General features: G+C 36.3%; 1 protein-coding gene across 2 annotated transcripts in view; it reads right to left on the reverse strand.

Annotated features, from left to right (window-relative positions):
* Window positions 1-19,763, reverse strand: part of LOC141433735 (solute carrier family 7 member 14) — a 126,364-nt gene that overhangs the window by 53,621 nt on the left and 52,980 nt on the right. Inside the window, exons 10-16 of one of the 2 annotated variants that reach the window (XM_074095831.1) lie at window positions 18,183-18,307; window positions 14,229-14,383; window positions 3,665-3,729; window positions 3,425-3,525; window positions 2,227-2,370; window positions 1,325-1,496; window positions 346-473 (exon numbers count right to left, since the gene is read on the reverse strand). In XM_074095831.1, the coding sequence (XP_073951932.1) occupies window positions 346-473; window positions 1,325-1,496; window positions 2,227-2,370; window positions 3,425-3,525; window positions 3,665-3,729; window positions 14,229-14,383; window positions 18,183-18,307 (890 nt within the window). The remainder of the gene's footprint in view (window positions 1-345; window positions 474-1,324; window positions 1,497-2,226; window positions 2,371-3,424; window positions 3,526-3,664; window positions 3,730-14,228; window positions 14,384-18,182; window positions 18,308-19,763) is intronic. The other variant, XM_074095837.1, reaches the window with a different exon arrangement.

Raw genomic sequence — 19,763 nt, forward strand, 5'->3', positions numbered from 1 at the left:
TATCTATATTTATATCTACATCTGACAGTAATGGCATAAGAATAGCTCACCCTTTCCGAGCTCTGGTTCTTACAGCGCAGAGGTGGAGGCACTGCATGAACACACATTTCTTGCATAGACCTAGCTATCATAAGGTCGCAGGTAAGCAAAGTAATTGTTTCAGTTCAAGGAAAAAGCCCAATTAACACCGCAAGCGGATCGTACTCCGTATGGACTCAGCGTCACGTACAACGATCGGCTGCATGAAAGTACTTACAATGAACTCCGTTCGCGTTGGAAACTGTGCTTAAGTAAGTTAAGTTTGAATTAGGAACTCTTGCGATAAAACAAAAGAAGATTGCTTACCAATGATCATCCACACAGTGAATCGCACGAGCGTCAGGATGGAGAGGTTCAGGATCAGGTAGATGTTGACGACGATGGCTGTCGCCGGCACGAACGGCAGCGCGGGCGTCGAATACACCAGCGCCGCGCTGGAAATGTTGACACACTGACAAGGTGCCTCGCAAAATAGGCTATTCCTATATGTATGCCCAATTATTAGACGACCTAATGGCCAAGTGGTTAGAGAACCTGACTACGAAGCTTGAGGTCCCGGGTTCGATTCGGTTCGGTTCGAATGTTTGTTCTCGGGTCTTGGATGTTTAATATGTACTTGTTTAAGTATGTATTTATCTATATAAGTATGTTTATCCGTTGCCTACTTACTATCCATACTACAAGCTTTGCTTAGTTTGGGACCAGGTCAATTGGTGTCAAATGTACCATGATATTTATATATATTTAATTTGCAGATGTGAGAAAGTAAAACAAGCTCCTTCTTGTATAAATAAATAACGGAGAGCATGGTAATGTATAATAATAATGTACAATTTTGGGGTACAAGCTACGAATAAAATAAAAAAGGTACCTGTCTACAAGCGAGAATATCTCCATTTTACGTATAAAAAAGAATTAAGAACTAAACTTTCCTTGAACCATAAAGTTGTTTGCTTTAATCTCTTCAATTAAGCACGTTTTGCATACCACATTGCATGCCGCTTTTCCATGATATTACTAAAGTAATATACTAATGTTAAATTTTAAAATGAGTTGCTTCCATCTAGCTATTTAGTTAAAAGATGGAAGAAACCAAGTGTCTCCTAAGACAAAACTGTCGCATTAGTTATATCTTAATATGGATCATTACGCTGATTTTAGACCTTTACTGTAATAAGTCTATTGTTTATTTAGTTGTCCATATTACGTTTAAAACAGACTATGTACAGTTTAGTTATCTTTGAAACATATTATACCTAACGGTTGTTTTATAAGAACAACTTACCGATTCTGAGGTTTCCTCGAGATGAGCAGCAAGATGACAATGATGGCCAGCATCAAGCCGGTCATGACGACCAGAGTGAAGGTGGAGGAACCCGGGCTGCCGTACGCCGCGAGGATGTCGAACAGGATTATCAGCAGGTACATGGTACCCACCGACTTAATGACGAACATACCTGTTGTTTCATAGCCATCTTTAACTTTAAATGCATAATCTTCAGTAGTAGATACCTAGAATTATCTCTCAAATTGAACTCAAAATTTAATATGGCATCAATTAAAAATATCAATTGTTTAAATAGGTAGGTACAACACATTGACAATTTATCTACTTCAATATATATTAAAATAAAATAAGTTTAACATACAATCATACACCGGCACACAAATATCAATGCTAATAAAACAAGACACCTAACGTAGCTGTTGTATATATCCGTTTGAATCCGCTATTATAGGTAGTTTGAATTCTATGAAATTTTAAAACGCCATGTCTAATAATCTCCTGCCTTTATTCTGATTTTCAAGGAATTGCATTTATGCAAGAAATCGCGAGCTCTTGGAACAAAGCAGGTGTATAATTACACGCTGCACTTTCAAGACTTTTAATAAAGTCGTATCGCGTTACTACTTTTCAAATATGAATAGAAAGTCTTGGAAAAAAGTAGGTAAATATCTAGCCTATTTCTGAATAAAACAACTCCAAGCGAGAAGTTGTACCTGGTTACTGAGAGCATTTTATTAAAAGTTTTTGACTTCCGGCGGAGAACAAAGGACTGTTAAAAGTTTTGGTTCCACATTACGTTCTGTTTTTGCTGTCGCTACTCGCACGCTACTCAGTATGATTTCGATTAATTGAAATTCTTTACCTATCGCAGATATATAAAGATTAATATTGTTATGTACCGCTGTGATCAGTTGCCGGACCGTTGTCGACCCAGGGGAAAAGGCCTGGGCACAAGTAAGAACGGGCGTGCAGCTGACGGGTCACGGCGTCGAGGAACCGGCGGCAGCGGCTCTGGTTCCCAGACGATCCACCGGGAACAGCTCCTGGTTTACCAGAATCGCGTTATCTAACTGCTCCTCCGAAACTAGAACGCGATTAATAGGTACTTAGATACTGAAGAGACGCGCATTTGGCCATAACATACAAAACGGCGATCGCTTCAACACAAAAGGAAATACGTGTGATTTTGGTGAATGAATTTTGTGGCATCTCCGCGTTGCTTCGGCTCTTACCGCATCAATCGCGTCCTGGATTCCAGAGAATAGCTTTGTGTTAAGTGCTGTAAACCAAATTTTGATAGCCCAGGGTGTCCATTTTCTGTAAAGTCAGGGAAAGTCAGGGAAAAGTTCAAGGTGGTCAGCGAAAGTCAGGGAAGATCAGGTAAATTTGCGAGAAATCCAAAAAGTCAGGAAAAAACTCGTCGACCGCGTCGACGGTTAAGAATCAATAACACCTAACTATCATGCTAAAAGATGGTAGATAGACGGTATTGGTTCTAAACCGCCGTCGTGATTTCCCAAAACTTTGCTCGATATTTTGGCACCAGTCGTTCCAGTTCTGGGCGACGCAAAAAAGTGGCACCATAAAAACTGTCAACGATAAAGTGAGCACGTTCAGTGTGCAGTGAATTTCCATCATCGGGTCTAGCTTAGTATCTCGGGCAGTAAAATCATATAATCTGCCTTGAATTGTACCTGATCGGTCAGGGAAATTTAGAAATGTGGTCAGGGAAAGTCAGGGAAAATTTAGGGATTTTTTTTTAGGATTTGTAGTGGATACGTTGTAGAACGATGATTGTACACTTAAAATTACAATGAAACAAACAACAAAAGAATGGATGGACATTTACGAGTAACGCGGTAGATTTACAAATTGAATGGAACATTCTGTTGTACTACCGGCTATAAACCATACAAGTACGTACCAACTAAAAAGATCCGACTTTATTTAACTCAATCCTTATATTTTAAATAATTTTAGAAACTCTGCGCATGGTAACGAATTAAAACTTAAAAAGCATCTATTTTAAAACTTAAAAAAAAAGTAAATTTATTTCTCTTACTGTTTCTAGTTTTAGAATCTAAGAAATTTGATTACCGTAAAATTTATTTTCAGTGTGAGAGTTCATGAGGAAAGTATCATCCCTTCCGAATTCCTCGCTGTCGTCTCCTGGCATCGTATCGTCGGAGTCCGGAGAGCTGTGGACACACTAGCATCGCTTAACAGTTACAGAAATAAGGTTTTAGTATAATATGGTCGGCCGGCCTTTCGCTTGGCAACTTAAGAAGTTCAAATCATTAAACAATTCGCTTCGCGTTAAGACTGAGCGGTCCTTACCTGCGAGTGACGCGACGCACCATGACACGCTGGTTTGATGCAGTGATGTGAGTCTTATTGCGGCCCTAGAAAATAACATTAATAATAAAATTATAAACATACGATATGTAGCAATGATAGCTAAAGGCACGTTTTTATATAATACACAATTATATTAAATGATATTGTAACGGATAACTCACGTCTTAAACCGAGTTTAGCTCGACATGTTTCGGCCTATTTCGTAGCCCTTCTTCTCAGGAGCACGCGACTCGGCGGCTGCCGCAACACGCACACTACGAGCCACCGCTCTGCTCGCGCGACTGCCCGACGAAACTAACACCGGCGCACAAGTGCGGCGGCGGTGCGCTGAGTCACGTGCTCCTGAGAAGAAGGGCTACGAAATAGCCCCAAACATGTCCAGCTAAACTCGGTTTAAGACGTGAGTTATCCGTTACAATATCATTTACTATGAGTGAGTCTCACGGTAGTTTCATGTTCAAAATACACAATTATTTATAACCTTTTCCTGTCAACGTATTGGCATAATTATGTATACGTATAACACAGCCAGCCCTGCCTAAGAGTAGCGATATTTGTTAATATTTATAGGCTTTTAGGCTTCGAATAGATTAGTTAGTTTTTGTTTTATTTTCTTTGTTTATGTAATAACGTATTTGTTATTTATTGTACACATAATAAATTGTGTGTAAATAAATATTTTCTTTTTTCCTGTTGTTAGTTATCGGTAATTAGGTACAATCCTACGAATAAATATTTATCCGTAGGTACCTACAAACCAAAATCTCTCTTGCAAATACTACATAACAAAGAACTAGCTAAGTAATTCTTTCAATCAATTTGTCGATGTTCAATGCGAATTCTCCTATGGCAGGGGGTTGGTAACCTTTTGGCAGACATGGGCCACATAATGAAAAAATCTTAAAAAATTGATAAAGGACTTCACGTACTTGTAGGTAATATAAATTTGTACCTAATAGATATCTACCTAGTTACCTATTGTAGGTATGTAGGTACTATAAGTGATATTACAAAACAGTCCCGGGCCGCAAAAAGGAAACCCCTGTCCTATGGCAACACAACAATAACGAACTCTGCCGTGTGAATCCCGCGACTAAATGGAGGTAGCTCGAACTATTTTCTCTTCTAGTAGGTAATAAAACAAGGTAAAGTTTGTGTAGGTACCACCAGCCAAATAAGTGGTCTACCAATTTTTAAACAAGTTCCTATCAAATGAATATGTCGCTAAATTCGAACTTTCAAGTTGACAGACACGTATATTGGCATTATTGTTTTGATTATCAAGTTTAGGGTGGTAGACCACATATTTGGCTGATGGTACCTAATGTGCTCAAAGAAACTGGGACATCGCTAACTATTAAAACCATCTGTAGAGTCAATTATGTAAAACAACTAGTAGTTCAGTACAATTAGCTGAAAATTTGGCAAATTAGAAAAAAAAAACTATACATAAACTATATCGTGTGACATATCAAATTAAAGGGTACATTATGAAAATCTCAAATATATATTTTCATTATTTTAAATTAATCAGTATTGAAGTTATTTAAGAAAATAGGTGAAAATTGACCATTTCCCCGCCTATTATATCCTAAAAGCCTAGTAGGGCCTAAATTTTTTTGTAAATACAGGAAATAGTTCTATACTTACCTATAGATTCCAGGAAAACATATGAGAGTCTAATGGTATTTAAAGTAACACCGTTTAACCAGTACGAATATTTATATTTCGCTGAATGGCACAATTAATTAAATTTAAAAAATAGCATAGCAACAGTAAATGAAAGAGTTTAGAAATAAATTTCTTAAACTTCTGTGATACATATCTTGGCGGTAAAGAGTGAATTTTTTGAGAAAACTAACCTTTTAGCAGAAAAAATCGATTAATTATAAAAAAAAGTTAGTATTTGGTAACATATTGCGCTGAAACTATAAGTGATATCGCTTTTGTATGTATGAAAGGTTTATAGTAAATTTATCAAGGATTATTTCGTTTATACACACTTTTTATGTATCGTGTAGGTACGGTTTTCTTTTAAAATGGAAAATACCGCGCTCCCGGCTCCCGGAGGGGGGGAGAGTGGATAAAATTTAACTCTATAACCTACATACATATCCTGATAGATAAAAGTAGTTTTCTTAACCTATAGACTGGCCATCTTGTTTCGTTGTGAATAATTCATAACATTCGATGCGCGGAAATGGGTCAGGGTCCCTATCTCTATAGGGTCAGGGTACAATGTTTATGAGTGGCGGTGATCACTAACCATCAGGTGACCCACTGGTTCTTTATCCTGCCTGTTGAAAATAGTACATTACTGCAGAAGACGGAAAAAAAGGCTTGCACGCCGAGTAATACGATATGAGTACGAGGCTGGTAAGTTCTTTCAGGCCGAGGCTTGTGTTGTATAGTGCTTTTCTCGAACAACACTGAAATAAATAATAACTCCTAGAAATCAATATTTTATTCGTAAGACAACATAAATTGTACCAGACTTCAATTATAACTACCATGTATATATGTATTAGTGTTTATTTCATACTAACATGGATTTTTAAAACGTTAAAATAATCCCAAAAAGCGCTATTATCATCTTTACGGAATAATGCTGAAACTGTCTTCGCTCATGTAAATTTGTGCTGAAGTGAAAACAAATCAGTTAACGTTAACGTACACGCGCCACACGAATCGATGTATGTCTCATGAATATGCTAGTAGTTATAATAAATTAAGGGAAAAGTTGTCGGTAAATAACTTTAGTAGCGTGACAATATTGTCACGAGTGGTACAAGAACAGAAGCTACGAGTAGACGCGTTTTACGTCCAGTGGTACAAGAACAGAAGGTACGAGTAGACGCGTTTTACGTCCAGTGGTACAAGAACAGAAGGTACGAGTAGACGCGTTTTATGTCCAGTGGTACAAGAACAGAAGGTACGAGTAGACGCGTTTTATGTCCAGTGGTACAAGAACAGAAGGTACGAGTAGACGCGTTTTATGTCCAGTGGTACAAGAACAGAAGGTACGAGTAGACGCGTTTTACCTCCCAGGCGATCAACGCAAAACTTTTTAATAATCAATGAGGATGTGATAATCGCCTACGTTTTGACCACTGTTTGTATATTGCTGTAGTATCGTTATCGTAACGTAAAGGTTGACTGGTAGAGATCCCATAAAGGGATAAGTCCGCTTTTGTACAAGTATCTCGAAGTTTGCCAATTGTATTTTGTTTCTATTCTTTTGTACAATACAGAGTTTACATACATACAATCGTTATTGACTATGAGCAGTATTACAATACTAAATAATTAGTATTTATCAAAAGCCTAGCCCATTTGAGAGTGAAAATACTGTTTTCGTATGTCGTCTTAATCGCTTTGCATTTTATACCCATTAAGTACGTAAAGTAAGAAGATCCGCCTTTGAGCTTCCAGTAATCCGTTAACGTGTCCAACCGATCGAGAGTAAATTAAGTAAACGTAGGAGTGCTGGTTACTGCCCAATAGGTACCATCCTTAATATTATAATGTCATTAGCAATAGAGTGATGATGATGATCAGACTGATTTCAAACCACTGGGGCTAGAAACTTGAAATTTGGAATATATGTTCCTTAGTAGATGTAGACGCGCACTAAGAAAGGATTTTTCGAAATTCCCACGGGATAGGGAAATATCTAAACTTTTTTCGCTTCTTTGTTTGTAGTCGAATCTCTGAAACTAATGATCCGATTTTAAAAATTCTTTCACCGTTAGTAAGCTACACTATTCTTGATTGACATAAGTTACTTTTTATCCGGGATAATGAAAAATTCCCGCGGGATAGAAATAAATTAGTTCAATTACGGAGCTGATTAAAAAAAAAATCTTACATATTATGTGATATGACTATCCCCAAATGACAAAGGCTACTTTTTCTTAAAGAAAGAAAGAAAGAAAATGCGTTTATTGCCAACAATTAGGTAGGTATATAATGCATATTACACAAGAAGGGTACCTACTCTAAAAATTAAGTTAACTTACTAACTATATGCGGGTTCTATAAAAGTTCGTGAGACCTGCTTTCTAATGTAGGGGTTAATGAACTTTTATAAAAATCCCGCCTTAACCTAAAAGTATCCCCGCATGCTACTCGACCCATTAAATTGCGGCAAATGGTTCGGGCATCAGCATAATGCTGACAGTGTCAGCAGTTTCTTCGGGAAATTACAAAATTCCCATGGGATAGAAAAAACTGAATGCAACTTCGGGGATGATTTTAAAAATTCTTACATCAATAGTAAGCTACACTATTCCTCATTAGTATAGATTACTCTTCTTCGGGAAAATGCAAAATTCCCGCGGGATAGAAATAAGTGAATTCAACTTCGGATCTGATTTTAAAAGTTCTTTCAACAAAAGTAAGCTACAGTACTCCTGATTGACATAGGACACGTTTTCCGGAAAAATGAAAAATTCCCGCGGGATAGAAATAAGTAAATTCAACTTTGGCACTGCTTTTAAAAATTCTTTCATATGATATGACTATCCTCGATTGACATAGGCCACTTTTTTTTCGGAAAATCCAAAATTCCCATGGGATAGAAAAAACTGAATTCAACTTCAGAGCTGATTTTAAAAATTCTTCCAATAATATATAGCTACACTGTTGCTCATTGGTACAGATTACTCTTCTTTGGGAAAATACAAAATTACCGCAGGATAGGTACATAGAAGTAAGTAAGACAATCCAAATTCGGAGCTAGTTTTCAAAATTCTTTCACTAATAGTAATCTGCAGTATTTCTGATTGACATAGGCTGCTTTTCTACAGAAGAATGCAAAATACCCGCAAGATCGAAATACTTAACTTTCATCATTGGGGTTGATTTAAAAAGATATTTTACCAATTGGGAGCTACATTATCCCTGATTGGCATACTTACGCTACTTTTCTCCGGGAAAACGTAAAACTATCGCGGGATAGCAAAAAGTGAATTCAACTTCAGGGTTGATTTATTTATAATTGTATACCTAACTCTACCTGAACAGTACCATGACTGGCTGACTGACAGACAACGCATAGCCAAAAGTACTGGTGCTAGAGACTTGAAATTGGCATAAAGTAATAGAGAGGTGCACTAGGGAAAGATTTTTAGAAAATCCCATGAAATAGGAAAATATCTCAACTTTTTTTGTTTCTTTGTTTGTTGGGGGTAATATCTGAAACTACTGAGCTGATTTTAATAAATCTATTACCAATAGAAAGCTACAATATCCCTGATAGACAGACTTCTTTTTTTATGCAAAATTTCCGCAGAATAAAAATAAGTGAATTCAATTTCGGGGCAGATATTCAAAATTCTTTTTCATCACACTTGCTCGTAAACAGTGTCGTAACATGCAGGCCACCTTGGTTGCAACCCCCCAAATAAAACTCTCGACCTTAATGTGCTTGTCATGAAACCCGTGGTCGGTAAATGAGTCATTGCGCGTACTAATTTTCTTGTCATGAAGCCCAAGGACGGTAAATGAGTCCGTGTCCGTACTGATGGTGTTGCGCATGGCGTAGCAGCAGGACCACATGCACACGCGGCTCAGGCACATGCTGAGGGAGGGGGAGGGGGACGCTGCCAAGAGCGCAGCCTAAGGTATCGCCAATATTTGGAACAATTATATTTTTTCTTTTAGAAATATAAAAAATTACTTGCAAATGTGATGAAAAACATTGTATGTCGCACGGGCGGTACTAGAATTACGAACATCGACTCATTAAAGCCCTCAGTCTTCGACTTCGGGCTTCTAATAGACTCTCGTTCGTAATTCCTTATTTACTGCCCGTAAGACACAATGTACTATTAATAATAGAAAGCTACAATATGTCTCTCATCGACAATTAAGAATATTAAAATAGATCATAACAGTAATTCATGTCCCGCGGGGACTTTACAATTTCTCGAGATACAATCCTATATCGTGTAGGAAGTCGTCGACAAAAGAAACGCGTAGTACTTTAACGTCTTTAACGTTTCAGCGAAACAGGGTACGAAATATGAATGATTAATTACGTATGTAGGTTGATTTTTGAATACCAAAATGTGCACCATCTGTCTAAAACAACGTCTTACTGTATTTATATTTCCATGAAATCCTCCAAAAAATCAATCAAAACACGAAAAAATGGATCGCAGAGAGTAAATGTATGTTAATTGTTACCCCAAATTTAACGCGAGCGAAGCCGCGGGCAATAGCTAGTTATAGTAAAAAAAAGATACACTATTAAAAGAATATTCGTACAGCTTCTGGTAATCTCTTGTAATATAATACCTAATTTAATTTTTATATAGTTAAACTAGCTAGCCTTCCCGCGACTTTGTACGCGTTAAATTCATTTATCATGCGAAAACATAAATTTTCTTCATAAAATTAGCATACAGGACACGTGTCTCATTTAATTTTCATAAAAATTTGACAAGTGGAATAGCGGTGAAAACAAACAAACTTACAGAGAAATTTTTACTTTAGTCTTGCGTAGAGGTGCAATTTCCTTTATAAGAATATAATGTGCCAAATATTTACTCATATCAAGTTTCTATATCAACTAGTCAGTTTGTATTAGAAATTCACTTTTTTTTTCCTATCCCCCGGAAATTAAAAGAAAATCCCTCCTTAGTGCAGGTGCACTAAGACCCTCAAAAATAGTTATTTGTGCAACAAGAGAGCAAAGTTCTTTTTTGTTGCGAGTGTTGATTTTGAATCCCGAGTAAGCGAAGGATTCTATATTTGAATCACGAGCGTTAGCGAGTGATTCTAGGTTAGAATCCTGAGATCAGCAAGGGATTGAAATACACGAGATGCAAAAAAACTTTGGTCTCGTTTGACACATACAATTTTTCACCTCAGCAGCGAGAACATAATTTAAATGTAACATAAGAATAAAACCACATATACCTCCCTGTTTACAAAACAAACACATTTTTTTTAAAATAGAATCCGATTATTATCAAATATAATAATTACATTTAAAACCATAAAAAGAGTCCAGTAGCTACAATACAAATCGCATACTCATAACATGCAATCTTAACTTCTTGTACTAATGTCACACTTATTTTTTAATACTGCAAAAAGCCTCATCTCGGGGTAATTGAAAAGGTGGAACAATTAAACCTTTAAATATGATTTTTATTAAGATTTCTATTACATAAACATAAATAGATTTGTTAAAAAATCATTCAATTTAACAAATAATAATTATACTGTAGAGGCAGTATACGGAATTCTTTTATAAAAAAAAAACAAGAGAAGCGGCTTTCGTGCAACGAGGTTGCATACTTTATTAAAAGATCGGGAAAATTTACATTTTGGAAATATTTCGATATATTTTTAATACCAAAAATTTAATTTAAGTTTGTAATCGACAAATTTGATCCTATCTCTTGCTTTTTTCGAGTTGAAGTGAAATGACAGATCAAAGTAAAGTTCAAATATTTGGAATTCAGTGAGTAGACCCAACACTGTACTCATCATTTAAAAAAAATAATTAAAAAGTTACTTTGTCTCACGGAGTGAGCAAAATGCGATTTTGCTCACTGATTTCTCATAGCAAAACCTGCCTGTTTGAGGTGCTGAGGTGAAAATAGTTTTTCCAAATTACCAATCTCTAACTCCGGTAGTTTAGCTAGTGTGTTATCTTATCTGAGTCAGTTAGTATAAAAATCTTCTTTAAGTATTTGTTCTCCTGTGGAAATTTTGGAAAATTTTGAAAACACTCTTTAGCTATTATTGCTTCTTACTTGAATGCCACATTTCAACTCTCTAGTAATCATAATTACGGATGTAGTTCTGCTTTGAACAAAAAAAAAGCCTTTTTATTCCCTATCGCGTGGATTTTTTTTAATGCTAAAAATTGTTTTGGCTAACTAATATAAGTAGGTAATATAACTATCTACTTACATGCCAAATTTGAAGTCTTTAATAATAATAATAATTATAATTACGGAGATACGAGTAGAGTTGCATTGAATAGAAAATATAAATCCCTTTTATCCATATCCCGTAAGAATCTCAATAAATCCCTTTTTAGTAGATGTCTATGAGCCTAAAGAAATAAGAGTATGTCTGCTAAATGTTACGTCTCTGACTTCAGTAGTTTCTGTAATTAGTAAGTAGGTGTGTTAAAACGTATTGAATCAGATGCTTAAGAACATTATTAGTTTTTTAACAATCTACATAAATCGTATACTCGTAGGGGTATACCTAAAGTACCTATACTTTTCACGAAAATGAGGATGTGTGTGTGTGTGTCAAAATTGCAGTCTACTCGTAATTTTGGGTTGAATCCTAACTTAGATGAAAACGGATCGAAATGTTTGAGGACTTGAAATTACATACACTAAGCCGGCACAGCCTGGCGAAATCGATGAACTAGTTAGGTTCGAGAGTACATAGGTGTATTAAAACCCCCTTTGAGCCCTATGAATACGTGTCCGGTCGTTCCCGTTTTCGCTGAGGATAATACCTGCCTCCACAATGCTATTAATAAACAACAGCCGGCAATAGCGTTAAATTTTCCACAAGTACACCCTTTGTTGTATTTATCTTTCAAATTAAATTATAATTTTAAGTACGGATGGCCTGGATTATTTATTTTCCAATGCTGCAAATGCAAAGTGGAGGTAATGAATAATCCTGGAAATAGATTGTGTTTAGCTTTTTAAGGTTCTGCATCTCAAATGGAAAAAAGGAATCCTTATACATATGATCCCTTCTATGTCTGTTTATCTGTATTTATGTTTATCAAGATCCTTTTTCTTAGATACGGTATCCAGTTAAATTTAATAAAATTACACACGGTCCTGCTCGCCAGTTCTGTTAGCTTGAACTTTACTTGAGCGTGTGCATACGAAACACATAAGCCGTATTAACATAAACATATATTACTACTTAGTCTCTTGCAAACGTAAAAATTAGTTTCCGACTACCTACACTACACCTGGCCTTTGGAAGTATGTTCTCAAACCAATTGTGGTACTTCTAGCTAACGTAGGATGATGAAATTGTGGCAATGATAATGTGTTGGTGAAATAAATATACAAAACAAAACATGCTACAATTCGCGAGGACACTTCTTATAGGTACTAACATTTAAGTAATACATGAGCTGCTAAAAATTTAAATTTCAATTCTTTTTTTGCTGAGCGGACGGCGACGTCTCACGAAGGCCCTTTGTACCACTGGGCTACCATAGGACGACAACAACAAGAACTTCATCATTTATGAACCGATTTGAAATATTTTATTTCGTTCGTATAGGAATGCTTTCAATTAGGACCCTTAAGCACCAAATCTAGATCTTATGATTGAACCCTAAGAAAATCGATAGAACTCTTCAAATATTGTACGGACACCAATGGTAATTTGGATATCATACCAGCCGGTATACGTCCCACTGCTGGGCACAGGCCTCCTCTCAGAACAATGGAACGGGTGGTAAAGTACCAGGACTCCTCAATAATGAACGTCTCTATATCAGAAAAAGCAATATTTCGTAAAAGGTGTCGAGCAGTTGACATTAAACTATTATGTCTTAGATTATTTACCCTAAAAAGCGTGAAAAATAAAATTATACCAAAAATTTAACCAACTACAAAAAATCATGAAAATAATTTTCTATCAGTCTGAAGTCGGTGCCTCAGCACAAGCCAGCAGGAGTGATTGAAGCCCAACATATTATAGTGCGTAGGTGAGATAGACAACAGGTCCACTCCTGCTGCTCGTGCTGACGCACCGACTTCAGACCGGTAGAAAATTATTTTCATGGTTTTTTGTAGTCGGGAAATTTTTTGTTATATTTTTTTTACTAAGTATAGTTACTTAAATTTCATAAAAATGTGGTCAGTTTGATGAATCATCATTCCAGCCTATATACGTCCCACTGCTGGGCACAGGCCTCCTCTCAGAACAAGAGGGCTTGGGCCATAGTTCCCACGCGGGCCCAGTGCGGATTGGGAACTTCACACGCACCATTGAATTGCTGCGCAGGTTTGTGCAGGTTTCCTCACGATGTTTTCCTTCACCGCATAGCTCGTGGTAAATTTCAAATGTAATTCCGCACATGAATTTGGAAAAACTCAGAGGTGCGAGCCGGGGTTTTAACCCACGACCCTCTGTTTGAGAGGCGATAGGTCAAACCACTAGGCCACCACGGCCACTTTGATGAATATAACAAAAATTATAACCTTAAATGACCATAAAAAAGTGCAGGTATGTAGGTGTACATTTATAGTAAATAATTAATAAAACTATAGACTGTTATAAATACCTACGGACACCATTATTATAATTCAAGACCAGTGTTTGTATGATGATGAATTCTTCTTCTATACCCGTTGGAACTAAGGATTAATCCCGAGAATCCCGTTACCGAAATTCTCGACAATTCCTGGGAATCAATACCGAGAAACGGAAATTGGAACGTAATTATTCAGTTAATATGCGCTGCATAATTATTCTGTAGAGTAAACCTATGCGGAAAAACATGGCTAAAAAAAGTTCAGCTAAGACTTACGGCAAAAGTAGTCTCGCGTTGAGCAGCGACGGTGCCTTCGGGGTCGACTGGCGTCCGCAGGCTCTGCGGTAGGAGCTCTATCAAGTTGGTGTAGTTCGGTTGGTACCGGAGAACCAGCACACAGCTCGACACCAATGTGTATGCCAGCAGAGTACCTGACCACACCGACCAATAATTAAGACAACCATGTAAGTTTGTTTGTCTAAGACAAGAAAGACGGACAGTGGTCCTATAAAGCAGTGATTTTTAACCTTTTTGGCCGGCTACCCAAATTATATTACCTACCAAATTTATTATTATAACCCAAATTGTATTTACATACATAAACTATAAGAATAATTAAAGCCCAGTCCCTAAAACTAACGCTGAAATAGACGTCATTATAAAATATTTCAAAAACGTCATGTTCTTTAATAATATGCTGTGATAAGAGAATTCCCGCGATGGGTATCTGAATACCGTCCGCGACACGAATTTGGGTCGCGACCTGAAGTTACGAAACGCTGCTATAAAGGTTCCGTTTTAGCCAACTGAGGTACGGAAACCTAAAAATTTGACTTTTAGCGGCAGCGACAGGAAAGCCATCAGTCAAAAACATTGTACTTCTAACATACCTACGCCACCATGGCACACCGCACACCCACCGCGCGCAAGAACTTTATTGTTTTTTTGATATAATATGGTCGTTTGCAATCAGAATACTAAGAATTATGTAATTACCTAGTTTCTAGGTTTATTTTATTGCCTTATTTGATATTTTCTGTAACTGGAAAGAACCGTTAATTATACGTTCTTCAACCTAAAGCAATAGCGATGTGGTGCCAATCATAGTAACGACTTATCACGATTATACTTGTAGGTTTAGGTACCCATTTAATGCTAGATAATTTATAATACCACCTTTTAAAACGAATTCAATTTACAGTTACATTTATAACATAAAACGGACACACGTGCTTTACACGTTTAAGTAATACGTGCACAGATGTCATGCGTATTGATTGAATTTGGTGAATAATGAAAATATATTTTCGTCATTAAAACAAGGGTTATATGGTTAGCCATCCTAAGAGTTACAGTAATATGTAGCAGATATTTTCTCAGATGTTATAAGCTATGTGAAGACCTCCATTTAAGCAGTAAGATTTAAATAATTATAATCTTTTAGAGAGAGAGAGAGAGAGAGAGCAGGAAAAATTTAAAAAGCAGGACTTCACAGAAATCAACCAATCATCAATTTACTTTAAAAATGGTACCTTCTGTTATTGAATCGGACGATGGAGTAATCAATAAAAACTATTCATTCCGCTATCGGGTCGATCGCAGAAGTGGTTTAATATAATATAGGGGAACGATCAGCGTGAAAGCTTTGGGTAAGCATTACCTCGTGCATCGACACGCCCATTCCCCGGAACCAGGATCCCGGATCAAACAATTGACACCCCTTAAACTAGAACCGCTGTGAAGGGGATCTACTAAACTATACCTACTTACTTAGTGAGCTGTTTGTTTATAACTCCAACTGGAGACTTTATCCGGCATCTCGTACAACAAATATACTTAAGTTAGTTTATCAGGCGGATTCACAAGACGTCCGTTTGTGGAACGCTTGCACTGTTTGTGCTCGCGGCGCAGTCGCCGATATTACATTCATGACAGCTAAAAAGATGCACTTATTAGTGCTCTCGTGAATTTAATCTTCTTAAAGATTGTGTAGGAAAAACGAAACAATCTAATACAAAAGATAGCAGTTTTCACCCTGTAAACACTTTCCCTATTTTGAGGATTTTTTATATGTTGATAGGCAAACCAAACAAAATCTGTTTATAAATTCCATTTCCGGGTTCATTTCGGGGGTTCCGTAGTCAACTAGGAACCCTTATAGTTTCGCCATGTCTGTCCGTCTGTCTGTCTGTCTGTCTGTCCGCGGCTATGCTCAGAGACCGTTAGTACTAGAAAGATGTAATTTGGCATGAATATACATATCAGTCACGTCGACAAAGTGGTAAAATTAAAAACAATATAAAAAAATTTTTTAGGGCATCTTCCATAGACGTAAACTGGGGCGTTTTTTTTTCTCGACTAACCCTATAGTGTAGGACTTTAGATAGTTATTTTAACTCACATGTTTGAGATGTCGAGTCTAGAATCTGGTAGGATGGTGTACGGTAATCTTTTTAAACATTTTGTTTGACATTTTTTTTTTAGTTGTGTACGGTTGTGTTGCTCTGAATATGAGCTCTGGTTGAGTTCGCAACGCGTCACTGTAGTGTCGTGATGGTGATACATGGGTTTGTGTGACTTGTGTGTGTTTTACAAAACGAGCATAAATGAACGAATATCCCGCTCAATTTTACTTTTTCTGAGTTTTTTTTTACGTTTTAATTAAGCAACAAGCATTAAGTATACCAATCTAATAAAAATGTGTTGAACTTGAGCATTAAAAATATGTCAATAATGAATTAATTTTAATAAGGACTAATTGAAAAAAAAAAACGAGGTGAAATTTAAAAAACATAGTGAATATGACAGCGAAACATTTCCGAAATGTTAAAATTTTACCACTCTTAAATAAAGTATGCAACCTCGTTGTACGAATAAGTCGCTGCTCTTGTTTTTTTTAAATAAAACTGTTCCATATACTGACTATGTCTTAAAGTTGGATCAAATATTAGTCAAATTGAATGAATTTGCAAGTAATCTATTTATATTCATGTTTCAAATTATAGAAATCCAAAAAAAACGTATTTTTAAGTTTATTTGTATAAAAAATTATACGTTTATTGTTCCACCTTTTTAATGACCCAAAGATGAAGTTTTTTGCTGTAGGTATTAAAAAGTATGATGTTACGAGTATGAGATGAATTGTATCATAGTTGCTCGTTACCCATCTAGTCGAATAAAAAAAAAAAAAAAAACCTACCTACTGAATACTTTTTCGTTCCATATTCAAAACCTGTCTACTTACCGGAGACTTTTGATCGTTGTCTGGCATTCTTAAGTGGCTTTTTAAAAATGTAATGGTGACTGTATGAATCATTTTTAACCGACTTCAAAAAAGGAGGAGGTTATGTTCCAATGTTTGTAATTTTTTTTGAGAAAAAGTTTTAAGTAAGTAATATACATATATTTATTTCTTAACAATCGGATTATATTTTAAAGTATTTGATATTATTATGTATATATGTGGTTTTATTTGAATCTTTAATTTAAATGTTCTCGCTGCTCGCTGCTCAGGTGAAAAGTTGTATGTGTCACACGAGACCAAAGTTTTTTTTATTCTCGTGTGTTTGAATCCCTCGCTGATCTCAGGATTCTAACCTAGAGTCACTCGCTATCACTCGTGATTCAATTGTAGAATCCTTCACTTACTCGGGATTCAAAATCAACACTCGCACCAAAAAATGACTGCTCTCTTGTCACACATATAACTATAGCTATAACTGTAGTAGTTCCGTAAAGTAACGCGTGATTCAATAAATTAAGAAACTTTTTTTACAGAGCAATCTTAAACAGTTTCCCACTTAAATCATTCTATTGAGCTCATTTCTCATGTGGAGCGCATCTTTTATGATACATAACATACATTCATTCTTCATAATCATCATCATCATCCTAGCCTATACATATACCTACGTCCTGCTGCTGGGAACAGGCCTCCCCTCGGGATGAGAGGGCTTGGGCCGTAGTTCGGCAACTGCAAAACATCATTGAATTGCTTCGCAGGTTTGTTTGTCAAGATATTTTCCTTCATCGTAAAGCTCGTGGTAAATGTTTCGAATGTGAAGAAAGGTTCCTAGTTCCATTCGCACAAAAATTTCGAAAAACTTAGAGATGCGAACTCTGATTTGAAACCAGTATCCTCTACTTGAGAGGCCACAGCCACAGGTCAAACCACTAGGCCACTAGACCAGCTTACACTAAGCGTCTGAACAACTCTTACTTGACACTCACCGATGCTCATCATCTCGACGAGAACTTCGAGCTGGGTGAGCAGTGCCACGAGCGAGGCCGCAACGCCGCCGCACACCGTCGCAAGCGCAGGAGTGCCCGTCGTTTGGGAGATGTTTGCCAGCTTCCTAAGAAATTAATAACACCTTATAGCAGTGTTTCTTAAAGTTTTTGCAATCACGGACGTCTTTTATAATTTAAACAATTCCACGGACCCCTGTCAATAATATTTTTGGAAATTTCCTAATAAATATGTTTACAGAATGACCTACTGCGGACCCCTGATACACATGCTACGGATCCCTAAGAGGTCCGAGGACCCCACTTTAATACTAGCGGAGTCAAACTGGTTGTCTTTACAGGATATTTTTTACGTTGACAACTCTATACTAAAGAGTATTATTACCCGTGATTATAGGTACGAGTAATTAAGTCTTATTAAAATATTTTGATATAGGTAATCTAAAACGTTTTGTATGAGTAACAAAGTCCCAGTTGATAACCAGTTTTCACACTTGTTTTTGTACTAAGTAAGATTAACACATCTTTATATTTTTTTGAACTTTGAATCCATTAACTCTAAAGTTAATTGGCAAATATAGAAGTAGCCAACAAAGATCTACTTATGCAGTTTCTGAGACGACGAAGCCATTTAATTTTCATTGTCTCGCTCCATTGTCTCTACTTTTTCTACGATATCATCATGAAACTGAAGACGAGTGACCACAAACGGGAGACGTATTTGTATTGATGTTAATGTCAACTTTTTATTCTCGTACCTATTTACGCTTTTTCGCTTTTTATTTAAATGTAAGAGATAAAACATGAAAATAATACACATATATATACGGGCAATTTAACTTATGTTACGGGTATTTTCACGAATGCGTGATTATTGTGAATGCCAATAGTAAATATAGTTTTTTAGGTTTACAATTAGTTTGTTACTTCTATGTATACATAAGCTACCCAACGAAAGAAAATCAGGGGAAAAACTCGTGGGTAAGCGAATTTTGGCATAGTTGTAGGGAATGGTGTTTTAAACCACATGCTAAAAGTACTGATGGGTGGGGGTGAAGCTAACTTGTAATGGTCCTTTTTTTTAGTTTTTTTGTAAATAAGAGATCAATATTTCATGAGATATGGAGGGAAGAAGATGGACAATAAAAAAATAATCACATTTCTTTTAAGAAAGGCACAATTATTTCTAAAAATAAAAGTAGGTACTAATTATTTTCTAAATTTAAAATATCGTTGACATTATTATCATCATCGTCATCAATTATAATCAACTAGCTTTGGCCCGCGACTTCGCTCGCGCAGAATTAGTATGTAGTTTAAACCTTTTCTGATCTTTTATTGTCCATCTTCTTCCCTCCATATCTCATGAAATATTGATCTCAGAGAAAAAAATAAAGAATGTTTTTTGTACAAGAGACAATTTTATGAAGATAAGGGTACTTTTTCTCCGGGAAAATATGTACCTACATAATTGCCCCGGGATAGAAATAGTGAATAATAATCTTGTGAATATATGTAGGTAACTTTGGGGCTAACTTTAAAAAATATTTCAAATGTATTTTC

Source organism: Choristoneura fumiferana, chromosome Z (genome assembly GCF_025370935.1).
Source record: "Choristoneura fumiferana chromosome Z, NRCan_CFum_1, whole genome shotgun sequence".
NCBI classification, from domain to species: Eukaryota; Metazoa; Arthropoda; class Insecta; order Lepidoptera; family Tortricidae; genus Choristoneura; species Choristoneura fumiferana.